A 25,907-nucleotide genomic window follows, 5' to 3' on the forward strand; every position below is an offset into this window, starting at 1 on the left:
CAGCAATGGCGCAACATTGGGGGCGGGTCATGCTGCAATCAGCAGCATGGCCCTCGCTAACGACATCCCTGCATGTAGGGCCAACGTCGGATGTAGCAGATGACCTGCAGGACCGCGCATCGTCAGCAACATATCGGGTACACACTAGACGATGTGCCCGATAAGTTGGTCCGATCCGCCGAATCGGACGACATATCGTCTAGTGTAGGGGTGGGCAATAAGCAGCACCCCAGCTGTTGTATAACAGCATGCCTTGAGTTTTGTTTTTTGGACATGCTAAAACGGTTGCAAGGCATGCTGGGATTTGTAGTTCAACAACAGCTGGGGGACCTCTTATTGCCCACCCCTGGTCTAGTGTGTACCCAGCATAACTCCTAGTTGGTGACAACTTCTCCTAATGAAGGTTGCAAGCGGTAAATAGAATCAGTGCTTCAGGTGTCATGGCTGCACTTCTGTATATGTAACTGACTAAATTATACGTGCTAAAAATATATTTATATTACAGCGTACATGACTCTGTTTTATATAGGTCGGTACACAAAAAGAACTTACCTTCAAGCTGAAGGCTGAAACAGCGCGCCGCACTAAAGGGACTGTGCATTTGGACGATAAAATGAAATAACCGAGCCCTCACACAATAAGTTACACCAGGCGAGAGCTTATTATATGCTATCACAAACTGAGGCGTTGTCCTGTGAAATGTCTAAAATACAAAAGGAAAGATGATGACCATTGCAGAATGCCCAAGAGTAATACAGCAACAGATAAAATGACCCCACACAAATGCTACCAGTATTGTAAAGCCCTAATGACCAGCATGTAATAAAAGCAAATCCCCCCCCCTCCACTGTCCTGTGTATCATACAACCAATAATTTCTAGTAAGTAACTCTGTCAGTAGTAATAGTAATACGGAGTTACATACTAAACATATAATACAGCCCTCACTGCTCAGTAATTAAGGTTTCATAGTAAAGTGGCGGCAACAGACATAGTACATTTTGTGGTTTGTGGCTGCATTAGAACGAGGTGACAGGGCTGATAAGTAGCACAGACACTGCCATGTCCAGGGGTCACTGACGAGTGTGACTATGCCACCCCTGCTGCTGGTCCTGGGACATTTCCTGGAGTATTTTACCCAACTTTCTTGGTGACTAAGTCGCTGCATTATTATGGTCGCATCCCTCATACGCTACATAGATCTGTACAGAATACATTTCAGTCATCTTTAAAACCACAATTTCCTGATAGATCACAAAATGGTTAGTTGTCAGTACTGGACAGATTAAACTATGGTACACACATACATATATATATATATATATATATATATATATACATACATACACATATACACACACACACACACACACACACGGGACTCGTAGGCCGCCAGTTGAAAAAAAAACCAACAATATTATTTAACTATTCAATGACAATTACCCCCACACCCACCACCACTAGGGTAGTGATCTGTGCAGCGCCACAGGCAGGTCTATTGCATCATAAATCCTGGCTTTCTATTCTATTCTATGCTTTACATGGTCTATATGGCGCTTTAATATTCAGTTCTGTTATATTCTATTCTACAGTGTGATATATTACAGTGTGCTATATTACAGCGTGCTATATTACAGTGTGATATATTACAGTGGCTGGAGGACTTTCATATCACTCACCTCCACATCAGAACCATCGCTCTGGAGATCTATGACATAAGACACAAACACATCATCGGATGATGGATACAGAGTTGAAATTTCAACTGTCACAATCCCGTCAGTAGTATCCACATATAGAATGGGAGCAGCTTCCGTCTCTGGTTCAATTCCAAGACAAAGACATAAACAAATAACAGCTAATCAGGTTACTCAGCATTAGTAGTGGCACATGTAACACCTGTATGATGTGAATTCATCTGTGTTTTCCTGTCATTAAAGTAGGTTTTGAGTTGGGTTGTGCCTGGAGAACAGTAGTATATGTGCCTGGGTCACACCAGGAGAGAACAGTAGTATATGTGCCTGGGTTACACCAGGAGAGAACAGTAGTATATGTGCCGGGGTTACACCAAGAGAGAACAGTAGTATATGTGCCTGGGTCACACCAGGAGAGAACAGTAGTATATGTGCCGGGGTTACACCAGGAGAGAACAGTAGTATATGTGCCGGGGTTACACCAAGAGAGAACAGTAGTATATGTGCCTGGGTCACACCAGGAGAGAACAGTAGTATATGTGCCTGGGTCACACCAGGAGAGAACAGTAGTATATGTGCCTGGGTTACACCAGGAGAGAACAGTAGTATAGGTGCCTGGGTTACACCAGGAGAGAACAGTAGTATAGGTGCCTGGGTTACACCAAGAGAGAACAGTAGTATATGTGCCTGGGTCACACCAGGAGAGAACAGTAGTATATGTGCCGGGGTTACACCAGGAGAGAACAGTAGTATATGTGCCTGGGTCACACCAGGAGAGAACAGTAGTATATGTGCCTGGGTCACACCAGGAGAGAACAGTAGTATATGTGCCGGGGTTATACCAAGAGAGAACAGTAGTGTATGTGCCTGGGTTATACCAGGAGAGAACAGTAGTATATGTGCCTGGGTTACACCAGGAGAGAACAGTAGTATATGTGCCTGGGTTACACCAGGAGAGAACAGTAGTATATGTGCCGGGGTTACACCAGGAGAGAACAGTAGTATATGTGCCTGGGTTACACCAGGAGAGAACAGTAGTATATGTGCCTGGGTTACACCAGGAGAGAACAGTAGTATATGTGCCTGGGTTACACCAGGAGAGAACAGTAGTATATGTGCCTGGGTTACACCAGGAGAGAACAGTAGTATATGTGCCAGGGTTACACCAGGAGAGAACCGTAGTATATGTGCCTGGGTTACACCAGGAGAGAACAGTAGTATATGTGCCTGGGTTACACCAAGAGAGAACACTTTGGTCTCCGGCAGAATGCCGTGTGGGGGTGTGATTCCGGCAGTGAGGTCGGCGGTCACAGGGCCTGATTCAGAGATGTGCGTTCATCCTCGGATGAAGTACATCTCCAATACTGAAGTTTCTGCACCTGTGCAGGACCCGTACTGTGCATATGCAGAACGGGTCCTGCGATCTCACTCGCAGACCCCCCAAGCTGCAGCATGACTAACATGCTGCAACGTTTGAGGGGCGGAGCGGGCCCGTGCGCTGTTCCTAGAAACGGGGGCATCTCCTCAGCTTTCGGGGGAGGGACGAGGCCAAGGAACCGGGCCAGGCTGCGGAAGGGTTCAGTTGGCACAGCCTGACCAAAGGAGCAACCATCGCGGTTTTAGGTGACAATGGTGATCCCGGCCTGCGACATCGGTCGCAGTGCTGGGATCGTAAATGCAGCAAGGGATACAGTCAATATCCCGGCACAGGGGATGCCTGCGCTTAGAATACCGGCGCCGGATTTCCCACACCTGTCAAAATCCCGGTGCCGGCATCCCGAAGTAACGGGGTTAGGGGGAGGGTTAGCGTTAGGCACTAGGGTTAGGTATTAAGGGGGGAGGGTTAAGCTTAGGCACCGAGCAGGGGGGAGGTTAGGTTTAGGCACAGGAGAGGGATGGTTAGTGGTAGAGAGAGGAGGGAGGTTAGGATACCTACTGACAGGTGTCGGTATCCTAAACCTGTCAGGATGCCGGCATCTGGATTTTGACCGCTGGGCTCCAGACCATGGCATCCCGTACCTGACCCATCTGACACCTCCTTCTGCGTTTGCATCTCAGATGGACGGATTTTCACAGACGCTTGTGTGCGGCTGTGCAATATCCCTCCATCTATGAATCAGGCCCACAGAGCGCTGCATCACTACCTAGGAGTCTGGGGAGTCAGCGGATATCCGGTCTGCACATGTGCAGGACAGACCTCCACTCTAAAAGGCCGGGTGCAGGGGATGCGACCTGGACAGCTGGAGCACAGCTGATTGCGCACACATCCCATGCAACCACGCCGGTTAAGTGGTTAACAAAGTGTGGGAACTATGGGCTTAACAGGTTAATGTTCTCCGACCAATTGCTGTTTGAGTTTGATAACCATGATACATTCCACTCGGCTCCTTCTTCCCACCCAATTCCTTCCCTAGCGGTCTGTTCTTCCATCAGGAGTCTGATTTATGGTTGTATTTATTACCTGAGATTTGCTACTTTTCTCTCTTGTTGTATGCCTGTTTGTTCTATCAGCGCCTAGTAAAACTGATCTGGAATTGTACTATGCTGAACGCTTATATAATAAAGTCATACAAAAACAAAAAAACTAAGTAAATACAAACATATGTTGTCTTGCCTGTTAAAAAAAAAACAAGTAGGAATCTTTTCTCCGAATGCAAATATCAAATGAGTACTAGGAAAGGACGGACGCAGCTTCATATAATATAGCAAACACACTAATGATTTTCATACTCTAAGTGGGTGTGGTCCAGACCCAATCAACCTATTGGAAGCTTTATATAGTATAAGGGGGTGTGGTCAGACCCAATCAGCCCCTTACAGACGGTCACAGGTGCAATAGGCTCATACGCGATACCCGGATAGCGACGGGCAAACCGTCGCTCCGGGTCTCGCAACAAAGGCGGCGTGCTGTCGATGTTGAGTGACAGCACGCCCCCTTTGGTGAGCAGGTCGGGGGGGGTGTGGCTGCCCAAACGGAGGCGTTCCCATGTGAACACCTACCGTCTGGGGCCGGCCCCACTGACATCACAAGTGATGTCAGTGGAGAGATTCCGGCTCTGTTAGAGCCGAAATCTCTCTGGGGCTTGCGGCAACGAGACCCTACCACAAGGGTCTCGTCGCAAGCCCGATGGTCACGATGGTCTTGACCATCGCGACCATCTTCCTGGCCGCTAGCTATAGCTGTGGGTGGTCACTCATAGCTATGCGAACGGCCAGGAGGCCGTTCTAAAAATAAAAAAAGACCGGCCCTGATTCAGACCAGCTCGCGAGCGTTATGCGCTCGCAAGCGTTATGCGCTCGCAAGCGGGTCGATGGTGGCCCAGTGCGCATGCGCATGATGCAGCCGGCTCCGTCGTGCGCATGTGCAAGACCCGTATAGCGACAGGCAATCCGTCGCTCCGGGTCTCGTACCAAAGGGGGCGTGCTGTCAATGTTGAGTGACAGCACGCCCCCTTTGGTGGGCAGGCCGGAGGCGTGGCTTCCCAAACGGAGGCGTTCCCTACCGTCTGGGGCCGGCCCCACTGACATCACAAGTGATGTCAGTGGGAGTGCTTTCGGCTCTGTTAGAGCCGAAAGCACTGGGGCTTGCGGCAACGAGACCATACCAAAAAGGGTCTCGTCGCAAGCCCGATGGTCGCGATGGTCTTGACCATCGCGACCATCTTCCTGGCCGCTCGCTATAGCTGTGGGTGGTCACCCACAGCTATGCGAGCAGCCAGGAGGCCGCTCTAAAAAAACCAGAGGGCCGGCCCTGATTCAGAGCGAGCGCTCTGTCAGAGCGTCCGGCTCTGAATCAGGCCCTCTGTTCAAAGTGCAGGATGAGGAGACAGACGGACCTCAGCTCAGAGTCTCCAGGGAAAAGTTCTAAACATTTACTGAGCTCAGAGAATGGGTTCTTAGTGGCAAATGTCACTAACACAATGGGAGTGTTTTCTCTACATAAAAATATTGGTGAACGTGTATAACAATGTAAGACATAGCTTTGGATTAGAACTTGCTTACCGACGCTGTTTGGATCGAAGTCTATAGAGTTATACAGGCTGTGTCCTTGCGGTGTTTCACTTCTGACGTGAAGAGTGTAATTTTGGCTGTAATCCAGCAATTCAGGGGGTATATTACATACGTATCCTTCAGTGTGATTACACCAATGGACTATGCGGGCGGTTGTCCCACACCTTCAGAGCAATATAAAAAGGTCATTAAATCGGAGGATAAAACAAGATTGTCTATTTAGTTACAGATTGTGGTTTAATTTCTACATTGCAGAGCTGCAAGACTGAATTCAGTAATCCATACATACATCTGTAATTTGTCTACGTGTGTCCATTTAGTGTTCAGTATTCTAAGGAGCAAATTGAAAACTCTGCAGAATTTCCCTATCACGGTGAAATTTTTTACGATCCAAAGCTACGTTTATGGAGTAAAACTTAAAACTAGTTTTTTGGGAGCCATCAGGGCTCAGAGATATCAGATATATTTGATTTGGGAGGGGGGGGAGCACTGTCACATGAATACTTGACTTGCTTGCACATTCCCTCCTGCAACTTTTACTAATTGCAATGGTTGAATGTGTCTCTTTCTTTTGTGCTTCTAAGTTACAGTATGCATCTCTAGCATGACACCAGTGTGTTTATTTCTGTTGGCCATACAGTAGGTGGGACACAAGCACGTTCTCTGCATAATGTTTGCAATGCAGAGAGGAAGGCTGTACCAGTTGTGTGATATTCAGCCACCAATTAAAGATCACAACTCCACCTGATTACACTAAGACATGGCAGGAAAATAAAACACTCGGTTTGAAAGTAACAAAATAAAATGGTTTCGTAAAAAGTTGCAGGATGGCATAGGAGAAAACATAATACAGGATATGAACGGGGACAATTTGTTTAAACCTTTTTTTGTACTGTGGCCCTGATTCAGAGCCGCACACTCTTTCAGAACGCTCGCTCTGAATCAGGGCGGCATTTTTTATTTTTATGCCGGCCTCCTGGCCGCTCGCTAAGCTGTGGGTGACCACCAACAGCTTTTGTGAGCGGCCAGGTGATGGTCACCTCCGTTTGTCCAGCCACCTCCCCTGCCCGCCTCCAAAACGGGGCGAGCTGTCAATCACAATCGACAGCCGCCCCGTTTTGGTGCGAGACCCGTAGCGACGGAGCGCCCGTTGCCGGAGGTGGCGCATGCGCAGGGGGTAAACATCGACCTGCTTGCGAGTGCATAGCGCTTGCAAGCGGATCTGAATCAGCCCCAGTGTCCTAAGCAGGAATCTCGTGAAGAAAAAAAAATAAAATCGGGTATGTTGTAACATAAATCATGGTAACAGGATAAAAGAAGAATGGTGGTGTTAACCATTTGTCCTTTCTTTCGCCTTACAAGGCTGCTATTAATGATTTAGGTCTCTTAGCTACCATGACAACCACAGTCACAAGGCATATTATGTTGTGAGCAGAGAGTTTGGAACACCCCTCTGAGCTCTGTCTGCACTGTGACCTCCTCCTTCTCCCTCCCTCTGCTGTCACGTGACACACGACACGCTGATAGCTATGAGTCTGGGCCAGATTCTGCATCGGATGCAAGTACAAAAGCAGGAGCAGCCCGCAAATATCTGCAGACTGCGCAGGTGCCACGAAAATGTAACGCACCACGCATACACACCTTAACGGAGGATATGAGAGCGGCTGGTTCGCTCTTTGCTCGGCCTGACCTCCTTGTCCGTGAAATGGGTGCGAATGCACAGAAAAGTATGGCCTTGTGGAAGTGTCGTAGGATTGTAGTCAGACTACCTTTCTAGTGTGAGGCATGCATACAGAGTAGCGACGCCTGTTTTTGAGGGATATTTTGCACTCAGCATAGCTTCTGCACTTGTGTGTGTGTCAGTTGATCAGACTGTGTTATTGCCAGACATTATTTTTTGCCTTCCAGAGAGATTTTGAATAGGAGATACTGATTTGCACAAGAACAGCTAGGAAAAACCATCAATGATATTTAACTTGCTATTTAAAGAAAAAAAAAAAAAAAAAATCTATGTGGGATTGTGGCTTTGTTCTATCCAGGCTGTTAATTTGGCGTGCTGCTTATATAGTTATGTATGGATAAGTGAGGTTTCATTACATGTAAGAATAGAATACGCTGCACCATAGCAGAACAATGGAGCGGAACATACGTCTGATAGAATGCAGTAAAGGTCACCGCTGTGTTGTCATCATTACTAATCTCATCCCAGCTCCAGGACGCTGACAGGTTCCAGTTATAGTTTGTGATCTGAATGTTACTTGGTGGTTCCAGTTCTGTAAAATGAGGAGAAATAGCTTCTGTTGAGGGAGAGACATAGACTGTAGGTAACACAAGCACACCTCAGCCAGGCACATAAGGGGCACAACAAGGGGACTCGCAAAGCTGCAGCACGGTCTAGGGCGCGGAGCAGGTGCTAGTAAGGAGTCCTAGCAAAAGCAATTGCTAGGTCTACAAACTCGTGGTGTTTAACACAAAACCTAAAGCCCGTGTGTATTCTTCCAGATGCTATTTATGTAATATGTAGCACTTGAACTTCAGCCCACAAGTTGTTTCCCTATAACTCTCCCACCATCAGAATAGTAAAGCCATGAAGATACCAAGCACGGGGTCTGCAGAGCGGAGGAGACAGAGTATTACTAAACATACACCTGGGAAAAGTTTAACAGCAAACTGCAGCCGCTGAAGAGTCAGACAGCTTCCGCAAGTGTGCAGAGTTATTTCTGGTTCAATATTGGAGGCTGGGCAATAACTCCTGAACTGCACTGGATATGATGGGGGGGGGGGGGGGGGGGGGTGGTACAGTAAAGGGTTATAAAAAAAGAGGAAAGAAAAGAAATTAGACACTAGCCAAACTGACTGGCACCCTACTCGCACCGCCGAGCACTCACCGCTATTGCACAGGTGCAGTGTCTTCAGCTGTGGCGGTCAGTGCTGGATTGCGTTATAAGGCAAGAATGACAAGTGTCTTGTACACACATCTCTAGATGGGGTGGATGGATAATTGAATAAACACAGAGAGATCATTGATTATTTTCTGGAAACTGCCACCGCATACGACAGAAATCCAAAAACCAACATTTACTTCATTGTCCGCAACGGTTCATCCCCGGCAATTGTGCCACCGGGTATGGTAGATTTTCTCAACATTCACTAGGTCAACATGGTCTTAATGTCGAGATTGGACATGTAGACGAGTATCAACACTGACCACGTCGACACTGATGTCATGTTGACGTTGTGAAGCTTCGACTTTTTACCGTTATTCTGTCCCAAACCCCAACGCTTACCCGAATGGTAATCCTAATGGAAATGTCGACCTTCTGCTACCAACATTGTGAATGACGACTTTCTGGACAGAGACATTCCGACTACGTACCGTGACATCACTACATATAGATTATCAGTCGAGCACCGACGGGTTGGCTGTTTGCCGACCCGCCAACCTAACGATTGGTAAGTGTATACACACTTACCAGTCGTCCGTCTGATGTGTATGGCCTGACGTCCCAACTGGGCGGGCATTGCAGTTTGCCCGTCTCATTGAGGTGTCGCTCACCGCCGCATGTGTACGAGCGATCAGCAGGTCGCCCATAAACACCAGCAGATTAAACAATATCTGTGCAAGATACAGCTTCATCTGCTGTGCTGTACAGAAGATCGGATAGGTCTGTGAACGACGTTGTTGACAGACATAACCACTGTACACATCAGCAGATGCACTATAGATACATCGCCATTCAATGCAACAGATATAACTACAGTATCAGTGTGTGTCAGGGTCCTGCGGACTGGCCCTCCAGATACGCCAATCTGAGAATCGCCGCCTGTGAATTTTACAGGTTACCCCAGCACGTGTGGTTTAATAAACCGGGTAACTGCCACCAGCAGAAGAAATCTGTAATGCTAAAGCATAAGGCGAGCTTCTGCTCCCACCTGCACATACAATTATCAATACTTACAAAAATAGGTAACATGAGCCATATGAGGCCTTGGGTCATAAAAACACAGATCCAGAACTAGAATTAATGCTTTAATTCAAGAATATCTTCAAAGCTTATGCACAAAAAGTTACAAAGAATATAATAATGTTAAAGAGAATCACACAGTTATTTTTAATTTATTCTCTGGAAATTGTAAGTAACAAATTGGAGAAACAAACCACTCAAATCATGTTGGATTAAATGGTTCTGGGATGTGGCCTTCCCAGTGACGAATTAGGGATCATCTGTATCCTTCGATAGCCTCATGCAGAATGAACAATGGAACAGGGTTGAGTCACATATTTCTGCCTGCTTTTCCAGGCACCCCCTCACCCCCCTCCCTGGGGTGATTTTAACCCTTTTTCAGCTCAGAGTGGATTGTCCAGCTGGCTGAAACTCAGGGTTTCCTGGCCACATGAACAGGGGTTCTTTAATTAGGGTTCTTTAATTACACATTCAGCTCTCTTTGAAGTTGGGAAGCAGGCTGAGGTCCACAAACGTGCCCAACCTAGGTGAAGAAAGTCACGCCTGCTGAGACCGAGAGTCTCCCTGTGTAAAAAACTATTTTTTGCTCACGGTTCCCAAACCGAACACAGGGCTCTTAATGACTGTTTTATCAAGGGTCTGGCCAGCTGTCCTATAATTTCCACAGACATATTTTTCTTTTATGCCATCTACACTGCGATAAGTTTATGGCTGCCTCAGGAAGACAGACCTTCCTATAACCTCTCTTGCCCAGCTTCAAAAGGCTTGTCAACTTTCCACACACAAAAGGATGCTACATACAAATTGCATGTTTTTTCCAACACAATATCCTGTGCAGTGATGCCCATGCTGATGTGAAATGAGCTTTTCCGCTACAGTGTGTATCCTACTTGAGGGGAAACATGAGCTTGGTTTGCTAACGACATTTCATTTGAAACATTATTTTTCTTAGTTAAGGTGACATTTAAACCTATATTGTGGGAGGAAGTTATTAAAGACTAGTATGCCCGTGGCGAACATTTCGCCACTTTGAACCCAGAACATACATATGGAAAAAGCTTCGCTAGAAAAAGCGCTAGATCATATGTTATCACGACGGAATCGGGTAATAAAAGATGTGTGTGAAACATAACCGGCTAAGCCACGCCCTTTTTTTGTTTTGGGGGAATTTTTTATTGTCACATTTTGCCAATTTGTAAGTGCGATGATATATTTGTCCATGGACTCTGAAGCAAAATAGACCGTTTCCAGGGGGTTATGCAAGCTGAGCCCCTATAGATGCAAATGATAATGCACTGTTACTCCGCCTCTCCGTCCGCCAGCCAATCAGTGGCTGCCGGCAGCTCTTGTGGACAACAGAGAAATAAGAGGTGTTGCTTTTGAGGCGCAAACCCCGCTGCTGATTGGCTGGGGAGTTGCGAGTCTGGAATCGACGTGTTGGAGAAAGCAGGTGAGGGAAGAGCGCCCCCTACGGCAGCAGCATCATGTGTTGTGCTGGCCTCATTATGTAATAACTATGCATTCAGGCGGCCAATAAGGAGCCGAACAGGGCAGAACGTAATCAGTGTCCACACATGCCTAGGGCGCAGGGTCCATGTGAGAGCACAGACCAACAGTAGTGCGTGAGAACAGCAGCCGCCGGCGGTCACCCCTATCACTGTGTTGGCTCTGTGTTCTGGTAGTTTTCTTGACATTTAAAGGTCATCTATACCAAAGCTCACGGATGACTGCATTAATCCCTATTGCCTCTCACAGAACTGTACACCAAGAAAGAACGATCTCAATGAAGAAATCAATGGATCGTGCACCAAACAGCTGCAGAAAGCTGCCGACTTGACCTGCTCAGCAACTGTCGGCAGGTATCACTGGTAGAATTACCTTTCCTTGTGGGTGACAGAAAATAAAATAAATGTATAGTACACAAGGGACAAATCATAATGGTGCATGCACACGGTCAGATTTTTCTTCAGATCTATAGATTGTAAGCTTGCGAGCAGGGCCCTCTTACCCTTATGTATGTCATGTATGTATGTATGTCTTTTACAACCCAGTATAATGTTAATCTTGATTCAAATTGTAAAGCGCAACGGAATTTGCTGCGCTATATAAGAAACTGTTAATAAATAAATAAATAGATCTGAACGATAACGATTTAAAAAATCATTCCATCGTTCAGATCTGAAGAAAAATCTGACATGTCTGAACGATGAATGATGAACGATGCGCGTTGCCGATGGTCAGATAATGATATCTGACATCTGATGTGTTTGCAGTCTAACAGAATATCCCATGTGTGCACTAAATGGATTTTATTTTACAGATGTCCTGGAGAACTGTAAATCTTTAAGAGGAACATGAAACTTGCAGATGAGAAATTCCACTCACAAGACCCACATTATTTTTAGTATGCTAAGCTGGGTACAAACTTGTTGGGTCAGACATTGGGCAAGTGTGTACCTTCACCCGAACGTTGCATACAGCTGATCCTGGTCGGGTCGAATGATTTTTATATATGCTTAAAAATCAGAAGACAATACCGCCGATAATCTGACCAATATGGAGGGTTGTATGCTGCGGACATCTGAGTTGGCGACTGATCTCCAGCGCACCAGCACCCGCTAATTAACACCAGGTCCCTGGGTATGGCCTGGCTCGTGGAGGTGCCAGTCCACCTTTAGCCATTACTGCAGAGCTCTGTAGCGTCCGTGCGTTCAGCGATGGTGGATTTCCACTGCTGCCCTACATGTACAATGTCGGCGTGGGCCATTTAAAAAAAATGGCACTGCGAGCCGTGATTGGCTTATTCGTGGCCATATTTTTGTAAATGGAGCACAAATTCAAGATGGTTGCAGCGAGCCATCGCCCCGGCCCCCTGGAGCTGACTAGAGACATGAGAACCCAATAAATAAATACAAAATTAAGGCCCTGTTTCAGAGCCGGACGCTCTGACCAGAGCGCTCGCTCTGAATCAGGGCCCACCTCTATTAAAATGGAGCGTCCTCCTGGACGCTCGTATAGCTGTGGGTCACCACCCACAGCATACACGAGCGTCCAACAAGAGGGTCGCGATGGTCTTGACCATCGCGACCATCGGACTTGTGAGTGAAAGCCTGCGGTTGGGTTTCTCAACCGCAAGGCCAGGAGTGATTTTGGCTCTATCAGAGCCAAAATCACTCCCACTGACATCACTAGTGATGTCAGTGGGGCCGGCTTCAGACGGTAGGCGTTCCCATGGGAACGCCTCCGTCTGGCAGGCACGCCCCCGGCACGCCCACCAAAGGGGGCGTGCTGTCAGTCACCATCGACAGCACGCCCCCTTTGATGAGACACTCCGAGCGAAGGAAAGTCCTTCGTTCGCCGGGTCTTGCGCATGCGCACGACGGAGCTCCCTCCGTCGTGCGCATGCGCAGTGGGGAACATCGACCCACTTGCGAGCGTACTGCCGCTCGCGAGTGGGTCTGAATGACCCCCTAAATGTTGGATGATTTTGACCAATAAATGAAAAACTATATTCTTTTGTGCGATGTTTGAAATATTGGGTTCCCTTTACTTTTAGGACTCAATAGATTTAAATTCACACTAATGCATAAATTCAGAACATTGTAAAGGGCTTACATACTTCCTAGTGCTGCCGCTGTGCAGATTTTTCCGTGTGGTTGTTATTGAAAAATGACACCAAAATTCCTCAATGGAAAATCTCTAACGCAATAAGAACTGGGAGAAGCAGGAGGATTGTATTTAGGGCTATTTTAGGAAACAGTAATGATGATGAACAAATAATCACAAGGAAAGTCTTTAAGAGTGAAAGTGAAACTAGGAATAGGGGGAATTCCATTCACAAGGGGCACAATGTATTTTTTCTTTTTATATGTAACGGATCTATCCCGCCTGGAGCAGAATCAAATAAAAAAAGTGACAGGGGTCCTGTTACCCGGCCCTGTGATGTCATTGTGTCACCGTCTGCGTTATGAAAACGTGTGGAATAAGCATGGCTGAAGGCGCTGTGTTGGTGAAGCAATGCGGCTGTGTGAGGGAGTCTGCAAGCGATGAGGCTAAGTACATAGCGCAGCACAGAGAACGACCACAAAGACGCTAAATACAGAAGGACTACCAGGTTATAACACATGGGGCCTAATTCAGAGTTTTGGGCAAACCCGATGGTATGCGTACAACTCAGAACGTCGGAGATCTGCATATCCCTATCAGACTCTCCACCTCTCTACAAATCTTCAAACGGGCTCTCAAGACCCACTACTTAATCAGGGCCTTCCAGCACTCATCCTAACCCACCTCATGCTCTTTCCTCACTATCTTCCCCTTCTGTGTCACGCCTGTCCTGTCTGCCCCTCCCCTTCTGTGTGATGCCTGTCCTGTCTGCCCCTCCCCTTCTGTGTGATGCCTGTCCTGTCTGCCCCTCCCCTTCTGTGTCACGCCTGTCCTGTCTGCCCCTCCCCTTCTGTGTCACGCCTGTCTGTCTGCCCCTCCCCTTCTGTGTCACGCCTGTCCTGTCTGCCCCTCCCCTTCTGTGTCACGCCTGTCCTGTCTGTCTGCCCCTCCCCTTCTGTGTCACGCCTGTCCTGTCTGCCCCTCCCCTTCTGTGTCACGCCTGTCCTGTCTGTCTGCCCCTCCCCTTCTGTGTCACTCCTGTCCTGTCTGTCTGCCCCTCCCCGTTAGAATGTAAGATCTCACGAGCAGGGACCTCTTCCCTCATGTGCTTCTCTTTACATTTTCTTCTACTCCTTACTCCCCATAAGGGCACTTAACACGTCACTGCCAACTCCCGGCAGCTTATTGTGAGTGCTTTAATCACTATTGCAGCAATGTATATAAGTTGTGTCCTTGTCCTGCACTGTAATGTACTGTAAGTTACTCGGTTCCAGTTCACTTATTAGTCTATGTACTATGTAAGGCGCTGCGGAACACTTGTGGCGCCATATAAGGATAATAATAATGATGATAATAATAATAATAATAATAATAATAATATGTGCAGCTACGGTCACAGGGTCTCTAAGCTGCAGCATAATTGGCATAATTGACATGCTGCAGCGTTTTCGGGACAGGGAATGAGCGGTGCGTGCCAGTGTTCCTGAAAACGGGGGCACCTCCCCCCCCTTCTGAGAGTGCTGAGGAGAGCGTCTGTGTCTTCCGTACCCCCTCTCTCCTGCACCACACCTCTTACCCCCCTCCTCTGTAGCACACCTCTTACTCCCCTCCCCTGTAGCAGACCTCTTACCTCCTCCCCTGTAGCCCACCTCTTACCCCCCTCCCCTGTAGCCCACCTCTTACCCCCCTCCCCTGTAGCCCACCTCTTACCCCAGCTCCCCTGTAGCCCACCTATTATCCCCTACCCTGTAGCCCACCTCTTACCCCATATCCCCTGTAGCCCACCTCTTACCCCAGCTCCCCTGTAGCCCACCTCTTACCCCAGCTCCCCTGTAGCCCACCTCTTACCCCAGCTCCCCTGTAGCCCACCTCTTACCCCAGCTCCCCTGTAGCCCACCTCTTACCCCACCTCTCTACCCTGTAGCACTCTTCTTACCCCAGCTCCCCTGTAGCACACCTCTTACCCCCATCCCCTGTAGCACTCCTCTTACCCCACCTCCCTCCCCTGTAGCCCACCTCTTACCTCCTCCCCTGTAGCCCACCTCTTACCTCCTCCCCTGTAGCCCACCTCTTACCCCCTCCTATGTAGCACACCTCTTACCCCACCTCCCTCCCCTGTAGCACTCCTCTTACCCCCTCCCCTGTAGCACACCTCTTACCCCCTCCTCTGTAGCACACCTCTTACCCCCTCCTCTGTAGCCCACCTCTTACCCCCTCCTCTGTAGCCCACCTCTTACCCCCCAGTGTTACACTTTGATCATGTCTCATTTAGTTTTGCAGTTATAGTGACAGCGAATCAGAGTGCAGATGATTCATTCTGGTTCTCGGAGAAGATTATTATTACTATATAATATAATACCTATATTTAGCCCCTAGGAATTAGAAACAGTCCCAGTGCAACCAAGCTACAGATATGTGACATGAAGGGTAAAGCTGCCATCTTCACAGGCGACCAGGGGGTCTACTGTACATCGGACACCAGAATCTACTTCTGGCTATTAGAGGAAGTAATCCCACATATGCCAAGCTAAACACAGCTCTCTTATAGAATCGCTCCACTCTGTACAAGGGGCATACAGTAGACTAAAGGAGACTACTATAGGGAATACAAAGAAGATACAGTAGTAGCGCAAGACAATTAGATTATGAATCAAAATAAATATGTATATGGCAATGAATATCATATAAAATGTTAGTTGTATTCCTAATAAAATATAATTCAATGATCACAATGATGGGCGAGGCAATATGCTCATTTACCTATTTCATTTTTTTATACAATTTTTTGTGGGCGAGAAAAGTCTGCCCTTATTGTCGTGATCATTGAATGATATTTTATTAGGAATAAAACTAACATTTTATATGATATTCATTGCCATATACATATTTATTTTGATTCATAATCTAATTGTCTAGCACTACTACTGTATCTTCTTTGTATTCCCTATAGTAGTCTCCTTTAGTCTACTGTATGCCCCTTGTACAGAGTGGAGCGATTCTATAAGAGAGCTGTGTTTAGCTTAGCATACGTGGGATTAGTTCTTCTAATAGCCAAAAGCATTATGGACACTAGAGAGCGCACAGCGAGCTCTATCACTGGGCTCATCAGGGCCAGCACATAGGAAGAGACACTGGAAATACAACTACGATAGCAATGTGCCTACTATAGCTGTATTATATGGTCTGTTTTTCCATTGCTGAGAAGCAGTAAGCGTGCAGAAGTAGTGGGAAGCAGTGGTCTAATAGAAAGCGGGCAGGGGAAAAAAAAATTCATCATTCCGATAGTTAGCGATCACGGTGATTTGCATATTAGTATACAGATATCTGTGACACACTGTTCCCTTACACAAAGAGGCACCAGTTCAGAGTTAAGGTGGGTACACAGCTATACAATCATCGGGTCGTTCATCCAATATCGAGAGAACGGCCGTTGGATTGTATAGGTGTGTACGCTGTCCCGATGCAGGAGCATTAGCCGATAAACGGCTTTTAACGCCCCTGCAACGGAAGGGATTAGGAGGTCACATCCCATGTACGGTTTAATATTTATCAGTTCGGCCGCCCGAGCCCATAGAAGCCCGTACACACTGTACTATGTCTGCGCAGTGCGTACGCGGCTGACAGGGTGTCACACTGGGGACAGACTGCACGGCTGATCGGGACAGTTTTACCCGATCAGCCTGCAATCGTAAAAGTGTGTACCCACTCACTTCGGTCACCATTACACTCGCACAGTGTGCACGAAACGTAATGCGGATAGCCGCTCGTATGCATACACTTGTTCAAACAGCCGTCATCAGCATGATCAGCGCGTGCTTGTACCGGCCCAATCCTTGGTGCAGCAGATTCATATGAACTCAGGGCCTGATTCAGAGAGGCTCTGAATCAGGGCCATCCTAACTAAAATTGGAGTGGCCTACTGGCCGCTCGCATAGCTTATGCGAGTGGCCAAAAAGACGGTCGCAATGGTCAAGACCATCGCGACCATCGGGCTTGCGACAAGACCCTTGCGGTAGGGTCTCGTTGGCCGCAAGCCCGGAGTGCTTTTGGCTCTATCAGAGCCAAAAACACTCCCACTGACATCACTAGTGATGTCAGTGGGGCCAGACCTAGACGGTAGGCGTTCCCATGGGAACGCCTCCGTCTGGGCAGCCACGCCCCCGGCACGCCCACCAAAGGGGGCGTGCTGTCAATCACCATCAACAGCACGCCCCCTTTGGTGCGAGACCCGGAGCGATGGCTTCCCCGTCGCAAACCGGGTCTCGCGCATGCGCACGACGGAGCAGCCTCCGTTGTGCGCATGCGCACTTGCCCAACATCGACCCGATTGAGAGCGCTCAGCACTCGCGAGCGGGTCTGAATCAGGCCCTCAGTCTGATCTTTGTGTACTCGGTCAGCGTAGCTTGCAACTTCCACTAGACCCCCCACGCTGACCTTAGCTTGCATGAGAACACCCCATTGCTGCCTAGTTACACCCGTGCAGCCACAAATGGAGCAGCGACTGAGATACGTAGAACTCGTAATTGTCCATAAATGTGTGCGCTCTGCTACGGAGACTAAGCAGGGCCATCTTAAAGTATAGGCTCACTGGGCAACTGCATAGGGCTCCACGATTCTAGGGGCCTTTGAGGGTGGACTGGGCCAGGGGGAATCTACATGGAGTATGTGCACAGGTCCGCGCACAGGTCACCAAATTACACACAATGAGAGCGGCAGTACAGCATTTTATGCCTCCCTGCCTGTAGCCACAGAGCCGGATTCAGGGGGGGCGGGGGACTGCACTGCGAGCTGGAGAAGAACAGTAGGGAAGTGGAGACCGTAATCGTCGCTTTACAAAATTTGTTTTAAAAAAAAAAACGCAAGATTAGCCTGCAAAGTTGAAATCAGCCCCAGAAAAATTAGAAGAATAGGAAAAAAAAAAAAATGTGAAATTGATTCATTGTGACAGTAAGGGGTCGACTCAATTATCCATGAGTCGGCTGTCGGTGCAAACGCTGCCATATGCCGCACTTACAGTAGCCCCGAACTAGCTGATCTTTGTTCGCATTCCCATAGAGCAGATTACAAAAATCTGCAAGTTGGGAGGGAGACGGGGACGAGACGGGGTGTTTGTTGCCGACATTTCCATGCCGTTCCAGCAGCACTTTCCCCCCGCTCGCAGCAAACTGAATTGACCCCTAAGAACTCTACAAAAACAAGCCAGTCCTTGCACTATATGAGTCAGTGTGGTTGTAATGTCTGATACTGATAACGGAACGCGCTTTCTCCGTACTGTCACTGAAGGCGTGCAATTTGCATACTTGCACTTAATAAATCAAAGAGAAAAAAAAAATATACGGCCATAAGGAACGAGAATGATTTCTTAGCTACAGCAATAAAATGTAACACACGTCCACCCCTACAGTACTCCGAGCACCTCATAACATCAAACACAAATCTTGTGCGGATTCTCACTAAATGATTATGTAGCCCTGCTATGTGTGCCCTCGGTATGAGTGTTAGTGGCTTGTGGCAGGATGAGCGTACTATATGTGCTGGCTCTCTCTAACTAATCATCACAGATTATTATTACTGGCGCTGTCTGGCTAAGCCAGCGTCTCACTGACTGTGGGCCTGATTCTGCAAGGATCGCAGTTGCAAAGACGCATGCAGCAGTCATTTAATTCGCATTGCGCATGCATCGCAGTGCGCGAACTAGCAATTGCGACGGGAAAATGTGTTTGCAGAGGCTACGCAGACCCCTAGAACAGTGATTGACAGAAAGTGCCGTTTGTGGGTGGTGGTGAGGTGGTCGGGCGAACGCAGGCGTGCCAGTGCGCTGAGACGGAGTTGCAGGGGCGTGCATAAATTATCCATTGCAATTCCATATGCAGCCTGAGGCCTCAAAGCGTGCGCTGAAGTTAGCAATTCCTGAGTGAGGCCTGACCTGCCTTATCTGTGTGTATGGGTCCGATGTTACTGATTATTTCGCTATGTTGCCCAAGTATGTGGATGTGAGTAAGGGGAAGTGGGCGTCCTTACAGTAAATAAATAAATAGATCCACAGCAAAGCGCAAATTACAGCTGCCAATTTCAGCAAGGACTTCCAGTGTCCACCCAACACTACATTTATACACTTCTAGAAAGAATATTGAAGTCCTCAGAAATAGGCGCTATATGAATACAAAACCGTCCATAAATATTATCGTTCTAAGAGTATAACATCGATGTTTTACTGTTGATGTCTCCGATGATATTCCTCGATGGTATGGCGTTACATGAAAACAGAAAAAAAAGAGGAGGACAATAGGTCGGTCCTTAAAGGCTTCGTACCAGATTACACACATATAAATAAAGTCTGCAACGTACCCTACTCACATGAATAAGTGGGAGGGTACACATATAAAAGTTTATTTCGTTAAACATCAAAAGATCATAAATGTAGGGTCTATTCCACTTCTCCAAACCAAAATGATGGTAATCAGAAATCTCATGGTTCTTTATAGTAAGCTGTGATCGCAATGCGATTGCAAACATTTACATATCACCGCTGATATTAGCAACTGCGCTGCGTGCGTTCTAGCAAAATAGCGATCCACGCTGAATCAGGCCCGGTGTCAACTGTATAAACAACGTGTTGTCCGTCCCCAGTTGGGACATTGTCCAGCTTATGCCTCACCTATGCTGTTCCTAGGACACACACAAAGCTCCAAACCAAGACCCATTGTACATGGGATAGTAGCCCTCCATTTATACAAGCCTGTGGTTAGGTAGATGTATAGACCCCTCATTCAACCCAAACTGAGGGCCTGATTCAGCTTCAGACGGAATTGCAAAGCTGCTTGCAAGCATCACGCCTCCTGTAACATTACTTATCCAAGCTGCGTTGTCCATATAATCTGTGGAACATCGGCCGGCTAAGGTGACCTATGGAGTCACGTAGACGGCCGCCGCAGATGCGAGGAAGAGGCCAGGAAAGCTCCGTCAGCCGATGGAGATACTGGCCTCATCCCCCGGAAATCGCAGATGTAGGCAGACACACGCTCTGAAAACGGTCACGACACGTCTACGTTTTTGCTGCCACTCCCCGTAACAGCCCCCAAACGTTCCCCGAATGTCAATCAGTGAGCAAAGAAATCATCACTGCGATAAGCACCGCTAAGGTCCAGTATCTTGGCGCATGCACAATGTGACCGCAACGCATGCACAGTTGGCGGATAAATCGCTGAACTGCGTAAATATCGGCATTGCGTCTACATCTGAATAAGGCCCATTATCTATAGTATATAGATGGACAGCTCCCTTTCACACCAGCACCAGAGTCTGAGCCATACTTGTCGAAATTCTGGCTGCCTCCTCATCCACGAGGGAGCAGCCAAGTCGGCGTAGAAGGGGGGCGTGGCTTGGAATAGGGAGGTACATTATGCAGTATTGGGGGTGGAGTGGGGGTGTGACTGCAAAATCGCGGCAACGTGGTCCCGCCCAAACTAGAATACCGGCATTATGAGGCAGGGGGCGGGGCCAGGATGACACGATTCAGCACGAATTGCATCTTCAGCCACCCCTGCTCCGAGGTGTGTAGGGAGGGCCTGGGGGTATTAGGGCAGCCGGGACTTCCGCTCAATTTTCAGGAGTCTGCTAGCCGTTCCGGGAGAGAAGCAAGTATGGTCTGAGCTATGCAATCTGATCCTTAGATCTCCCGCCCAAATTTACCTCCTTTGTTCTATCACCAGGGTCTAGTACCAGAGCAGTGGTGGATTATTATTATTCTCCTTTATTCATATGGTGCCACAAAGGTTCCACAGCGCCTCACATTCCAGATTCCGGTCAGGAGCCAGAAACAGCCCGGGAGCGTTTACAGCCAGAGGTCGCTATGATCCACTATAACACTTCTCCTGCATGCACACCACCACTGCCCCAAGGTTCCTTAGAAAATCTCTCAGGAGCTGCTGAGAGGGCCTTACATTGCCGGGCCTCCCCAGACTAATAGGTGAATGTATAGCTATACAACGATAAAGAAAAAGTCGTGCGGAGGTGTATTATTTTTCCCCGTCCGCACATAATTTCAGGGGTACAGTAAGAGCAAAATTTGTCCCATGCTGACCACAAGAAGTGTATCACTTGCGGGTGCTTGGCACCTGGTGCAAGACGGGAACCGATAAAAATGACAATTTGTGGCAGCTTTTTATTGGCCAAATGCATCTGAATCCCTCCCACTTAAGCAAATAGAAATGCCTTGCCGAAGCCCGGTAGCTTACCATATATTTGCAAATGCATGAAACGGAGATCTCTATATCACTGTGCCCACCAGGGGTAACCCAGGTGCCTATACCACTGTGCCCACCAGGAGTAACCCAGGTGCCTATACCACTGTGCCCTCTAGGAGTAGCCCAGGTGCCTATATTACTGCGCCCTCCAGGAGTAACCCAGGTGCCTATACTACTGTGCCCTCCAGGAGTAACCCAGGTGCCTATACTACTGTGCCCTCCAGGAGTAACCCAGGTGCCTATACTACTCCACCCTCCAGGAGTAACCCAGGTGCCTATACTACTCCACCCTCCAGGAGTAACCCAGGTGCCTATACTACTCCACCCTCCAGGAGTAACCCAGGTGCCTATACTACTGTGCCCTCCAGGAGTAACCCAGGTGCTTTTATCACTGTGCCCACCAGGTGTAACCCAGGTGCCTATACCACTGTGCCCACCAAGAGTAACCCAGGTGCCTATACCACTGTGCCCACCAGGAGTAACCCAGGTGCCTATACCACTGTGCCCTCTAGGAGTAGCCCAGGTGCCTATATTACTGCGCCCTCCAGGAGTAACCCAGGTGCCTATACTACTGTGCCCTCCAGGAGTAACCCAGGTGCCTATATTACTGCGCCCTCCAGGAGTAACCCAGGTGCCTATACTACTGTGCCCTCCAGGAGTAACCCAGGTGCCTATATTACTGCGCCCTCCAGGAGTAACCCAGGTGCCTATACTACTGTGCCCTCCAGGAGTAACCCAGGTGCCTATACTACTCCACCCTCCAGGAGTAACCCAGGTGCCTATACTACTCCACCCTCCAGGAGTAACCCAGGTGCCTATACTACTCCACCCTCCAGGAGTAACCCAGGTGCCTATACTACTCCTCCCTCCAGGAGTAACCCAGGTGCCTATACTACTCCACCCTCCAGGAGTAACCCAGGTGCCTATACTACTGTGCCCTCCAGGAGTAACCCAGGTGCTTATATCACTGCGCCCTCCAGGAGTAACCCAGGTGCCTATACTACTCCGCCCTCCAGGAGTAACCCAGGTGCCTATACTACTGTGCATTTCAGGAGTAATCAGGAGCATTTACAACTATGCACTCCAGGAGTAACCCAGGCATATATGCTACCAATTCAGAGCAGGACACATGTATGTACGGCCATCTCTGTATAGTAGGCACCTTTTTGCAAACTGCTCTGCATTAGTCCATAGCTTGTCTACTGCAGTGCGATAACCAGAGATTTGGTTTGTCACTGTGATAGCACACCTCTGTATAACTGCATACAATAATATATTGTTTAGTTCACCATAACAGATGCTATGTAGTACTATCACTCATATAATCCCTTGCAAGGAGCTTGTGTGTATGTCTGTGTATGGGTGGGGCAAGATGGAGGCCAATGGCAAACAGAACTGAATAATGTCCCCCAGTCTAGTGATGGCAGAAGTCGCCGTTACAAGAACCCATTAGTCATAAGGGAAGTTTGTGTGTGAGAAATTTCACAAACAACATGGGACCAGATAAATCTACACCCGTCAGCTTGTTGTGAAATGGATGGGTAGTTGCAGCCTGTATGTATCTTGACCCGACGCAACAAATCACAGCAATTCACATGAAAGGGGACAGCACTGGTTGTGCAACAAACATATTTGTAGATAAAGAAAACTAGATGCTAATTGTATGCAGTCACACAGTATTCTTGCACGTTATTTCCAATTTGGAATCATTGTTGATCTAGCTTAATTTTATGGAGAAAGTGTATTAATAAAATCTGCAAAAATAATTTAGACGTTTTCTCACCGCCCTCAGCCATATTTCTGTGACAGCCTATCCCAAGAATTCAAATCCTTCATTTTAATATAAAAAAAAACTAAATAAATAAAAAATCAACACTACTTAAATCAATAAAATATGCAGCTAGTTTTTATTTCTACCTCCTTTATCAGAAACTAGCTGGGATATCCAGTGTTGCCCGGGTTGAAGACTGGACCCTGAAGTACACATGCAGCCTTTATTTATTTACAATGTCCCCGCCTATTCCATTGATCCTGAGAAGGACCCCAATGTTTGCCAACATGCATGCAAACAGTGGCGTAACTACCGCGAGTGCAAGGGGTGCGGCCGCTATGATGCCGATCTGCCTCTGTGGCCCGCCATTCCCCCTGCCCCCATACATGCACGTGAGGTGGGCATGTAAAGTTAGGGTCGCCGGGGGGGCTTAGGTGGCAGCGGTGTTCATTTGATGCCGGCCCGCCAGACATGGAGAGACAGGGCCGCTGGTCGCAAGGCAAACTGGCCCTTTTATTAATATTATTATTAGTAGTATTTTTATCCTTTGTTTATATGGCGTCACAAATGTTCCGCAGCGCCTTACAAAGTACATAAATAAGTGAACAAGAAACCAGTGACTTACAGTACAATGAAGGACTAGGACAAGGTTTATATACATTGCTGCATTAGCGATCAGAACACCCAAATAAGCAACAGGGCATAAGCAACCAAGTATTAGGTGCCCAAGTGGGGAGTGAGGCGTAGATAACAGTTATAAGTAAGGAGAAGCACAAGAGAGTAGAGGGCCATGCTCGTGAGAGCTTACAATCTAATGGGGAGGGGCAGACAAACAGGTGTGACACAGATGGGGTAGACAGGGAGAAAGGAGGATGTAGCAGCAAGTTAGGATGAGAGCTGGAAGGTTTTGATGAAGTAGTGGGTCTTGAGAGCCCATTGAAGATTTGTAGAGAGTCTGATGGGGAGAGAGTTCCAGAGGTAGGGAGCAGAACGGTCAAAATCTTGGAGGCGGGAGTGGGAGTAAGTAATCAGTTTGCATAAGAGCCGGAGTGTATTTGTTAAACGAAGAGGGCGGATGGGAGTGTGAAGGGAGATGAGGTCAGAGATGTAAATGGGAGAGGATTGGGGGGGGAGGGTTTTGTGCAAGAACCTTGAACTTGGTTCTGAAGGGGAAGAGGAGCCAGTAGAGGGCTTGTAGGAGAGGGGAGGCAGATGTAGAATGTTTGGAGAGGAAGATGAACCAGGCAGCAGCATTGAGGACAGATTGGAGTGGCGAGAGGTGGGAGTCAGGGAGGCCAGATAGGAGGAGGTTGCAGTAGTCCCATATGGAGATGGCCAGTGAGTGGATGAGGGTCTTAGTTGCCTCCAGGGTGAGAAAGGGTCTGATCTTGGAAATATTTTTGAGATGGAAACGACAGGACTGTGAAAAGTGCTGAATTTGTGGTTTGAAGGAGAGGGAGAAGTCCAGGATAACTCTAAGACAGCGCACTTTGGGGCTAGAAGAGATAGTTGTGCCGTCAATTGATGAAGAAATTGTGGGAATTTAGGTTATTCTGGTGGGTGGGAAGATGATCGGCTCAGTCTCAAGGTGCCCATACACGGTGCGATAAAGAAGCCAAACCCGACGGATTTTTACAATTTGGCTGCTGTATCATACAGTGTGTGGGCATGATATCGGCCAATGCGCGCACCCGTGGGGTCATACACCGCACCTCCAGATCTTACTGCAAGTTCAGTTGATCTGGGGATGCGATGTGCGATCCCATGCAGCGCTATGCGTGGGGGGAGTATTTGGGTGCCGGCATATTGGGCGGTCGGTCACCCAATCGCACAGTGTGTGGGGGAATGCCCGATATGTCGGACGTAGGAACCCCCGTCGCGTCGTAAGGTGCATATCGCACAGTGTATGGGCGGCTTTAGATATGTTAAGTTTAAAAGAGGGGATAAAAGGTATATCTGAGTATCATCAGCATAAGGATATTATTGGAAGCCAAAAGAGTTGATGACTTCACCTAGAGAGGACGTATAGAGGGAGAATGGAGGGGTCCAAGAACAGAACCTTGGGGAACACCTACCGTTAGTAGAAGTGGGGGGGCGGGGGGCGGGGGGGGGAGAGATCGAGGAGAAGGAGCAGAGAGTAGTGGTTTTTGGATTTGGCAGCAAGGAGGTCATTGCTGAATTTCCTGAGGGCAGTTTCATTGGAGTGGAGAGAATGGAAGCCAGACTGAAATGGGTCGAGGAAGGAATTGGAGGAAAGAAAGCCGATAAGGCAGTTAGAAATGGTATGGGGTTAGGATCAAAAGGTAGGTTTTTAAGAATGGGGGAGATAAGGGCAAGTTTGAAAGCAGAAGGGACAGTTCCAGAAGAGAGGGAGAGATTGAGGAGGTGGGCAAGATGGGAACAGGCAGGAGAGATGTAGCAGATGAGATGGGGAGGGATAGGGTCAAGGGGGGAGGTGGCCCACAAACAGAGCCGGCCCTAGGCAAAGGCATTATAAGCAAATGCCTAGGGGTGACTAGAATGCCCAGGGGCATCCGACGGCTCTGCTGTTGCCCCAAGGCGTAGCTTCCCCGCCTGCCGCTGCCCCCCCGGCACTGCAGCGATCAGAGCACAGC

General features: G+C 48.1%; 1 protein-coding gene across 2 annotated transcripts in view; it reads right to left on the reverse strand.

Annotated features, from left to right (window-relative positions):
* The window catches only part of IFNAR1 (interferon alpha and beta receptor subunit 1), a 74,431-nt gene that overhangs the window by 43,730 nt on the left and 4,794 nt on the right, over nt 1-25,907 (reverse strand). The window contains exons 2-5 of one of the 2 annotated variants that reach the window (XM_088461683.1): nt 7,854-7,977; nt 5,696-5,868; nt 1,679-1,818; nt 553-703 (exon numbers count right to left, since the gene is read on the reverse strand). In XM_088461683.1, the coding sequence (XP_088317809.1) occupies nt 553-703; nt 1,679-1,818; nt 5,696-5,868; nt 7,854-7,977 (588 nt within the window). The remainder of the gene's footprint in view (nt 1-552; nt 704-1,678; nt 1,819-5,695; nt 5,869-7,853; nt 7,978-25,907) is intronic. The other variant, XM_088461684.1, reaches the window with a different exon arrangement.

This window comes from Taudactylus pleione, unplaced genomic scaffold, assembly GCF_031769625.1.
Source record: "Taudactylus pleione unplaced genomic scaffold, aTauple2 ptg001086l, whole genome shotgun sequence".
Classification (NCBI taxonomy): domain Eukaryota; kingdom Metazoa; phylum Chordata; class Amphibia; order Anura; family Myobatrachidae; genus Taudactylus; species Taudactylus pleione.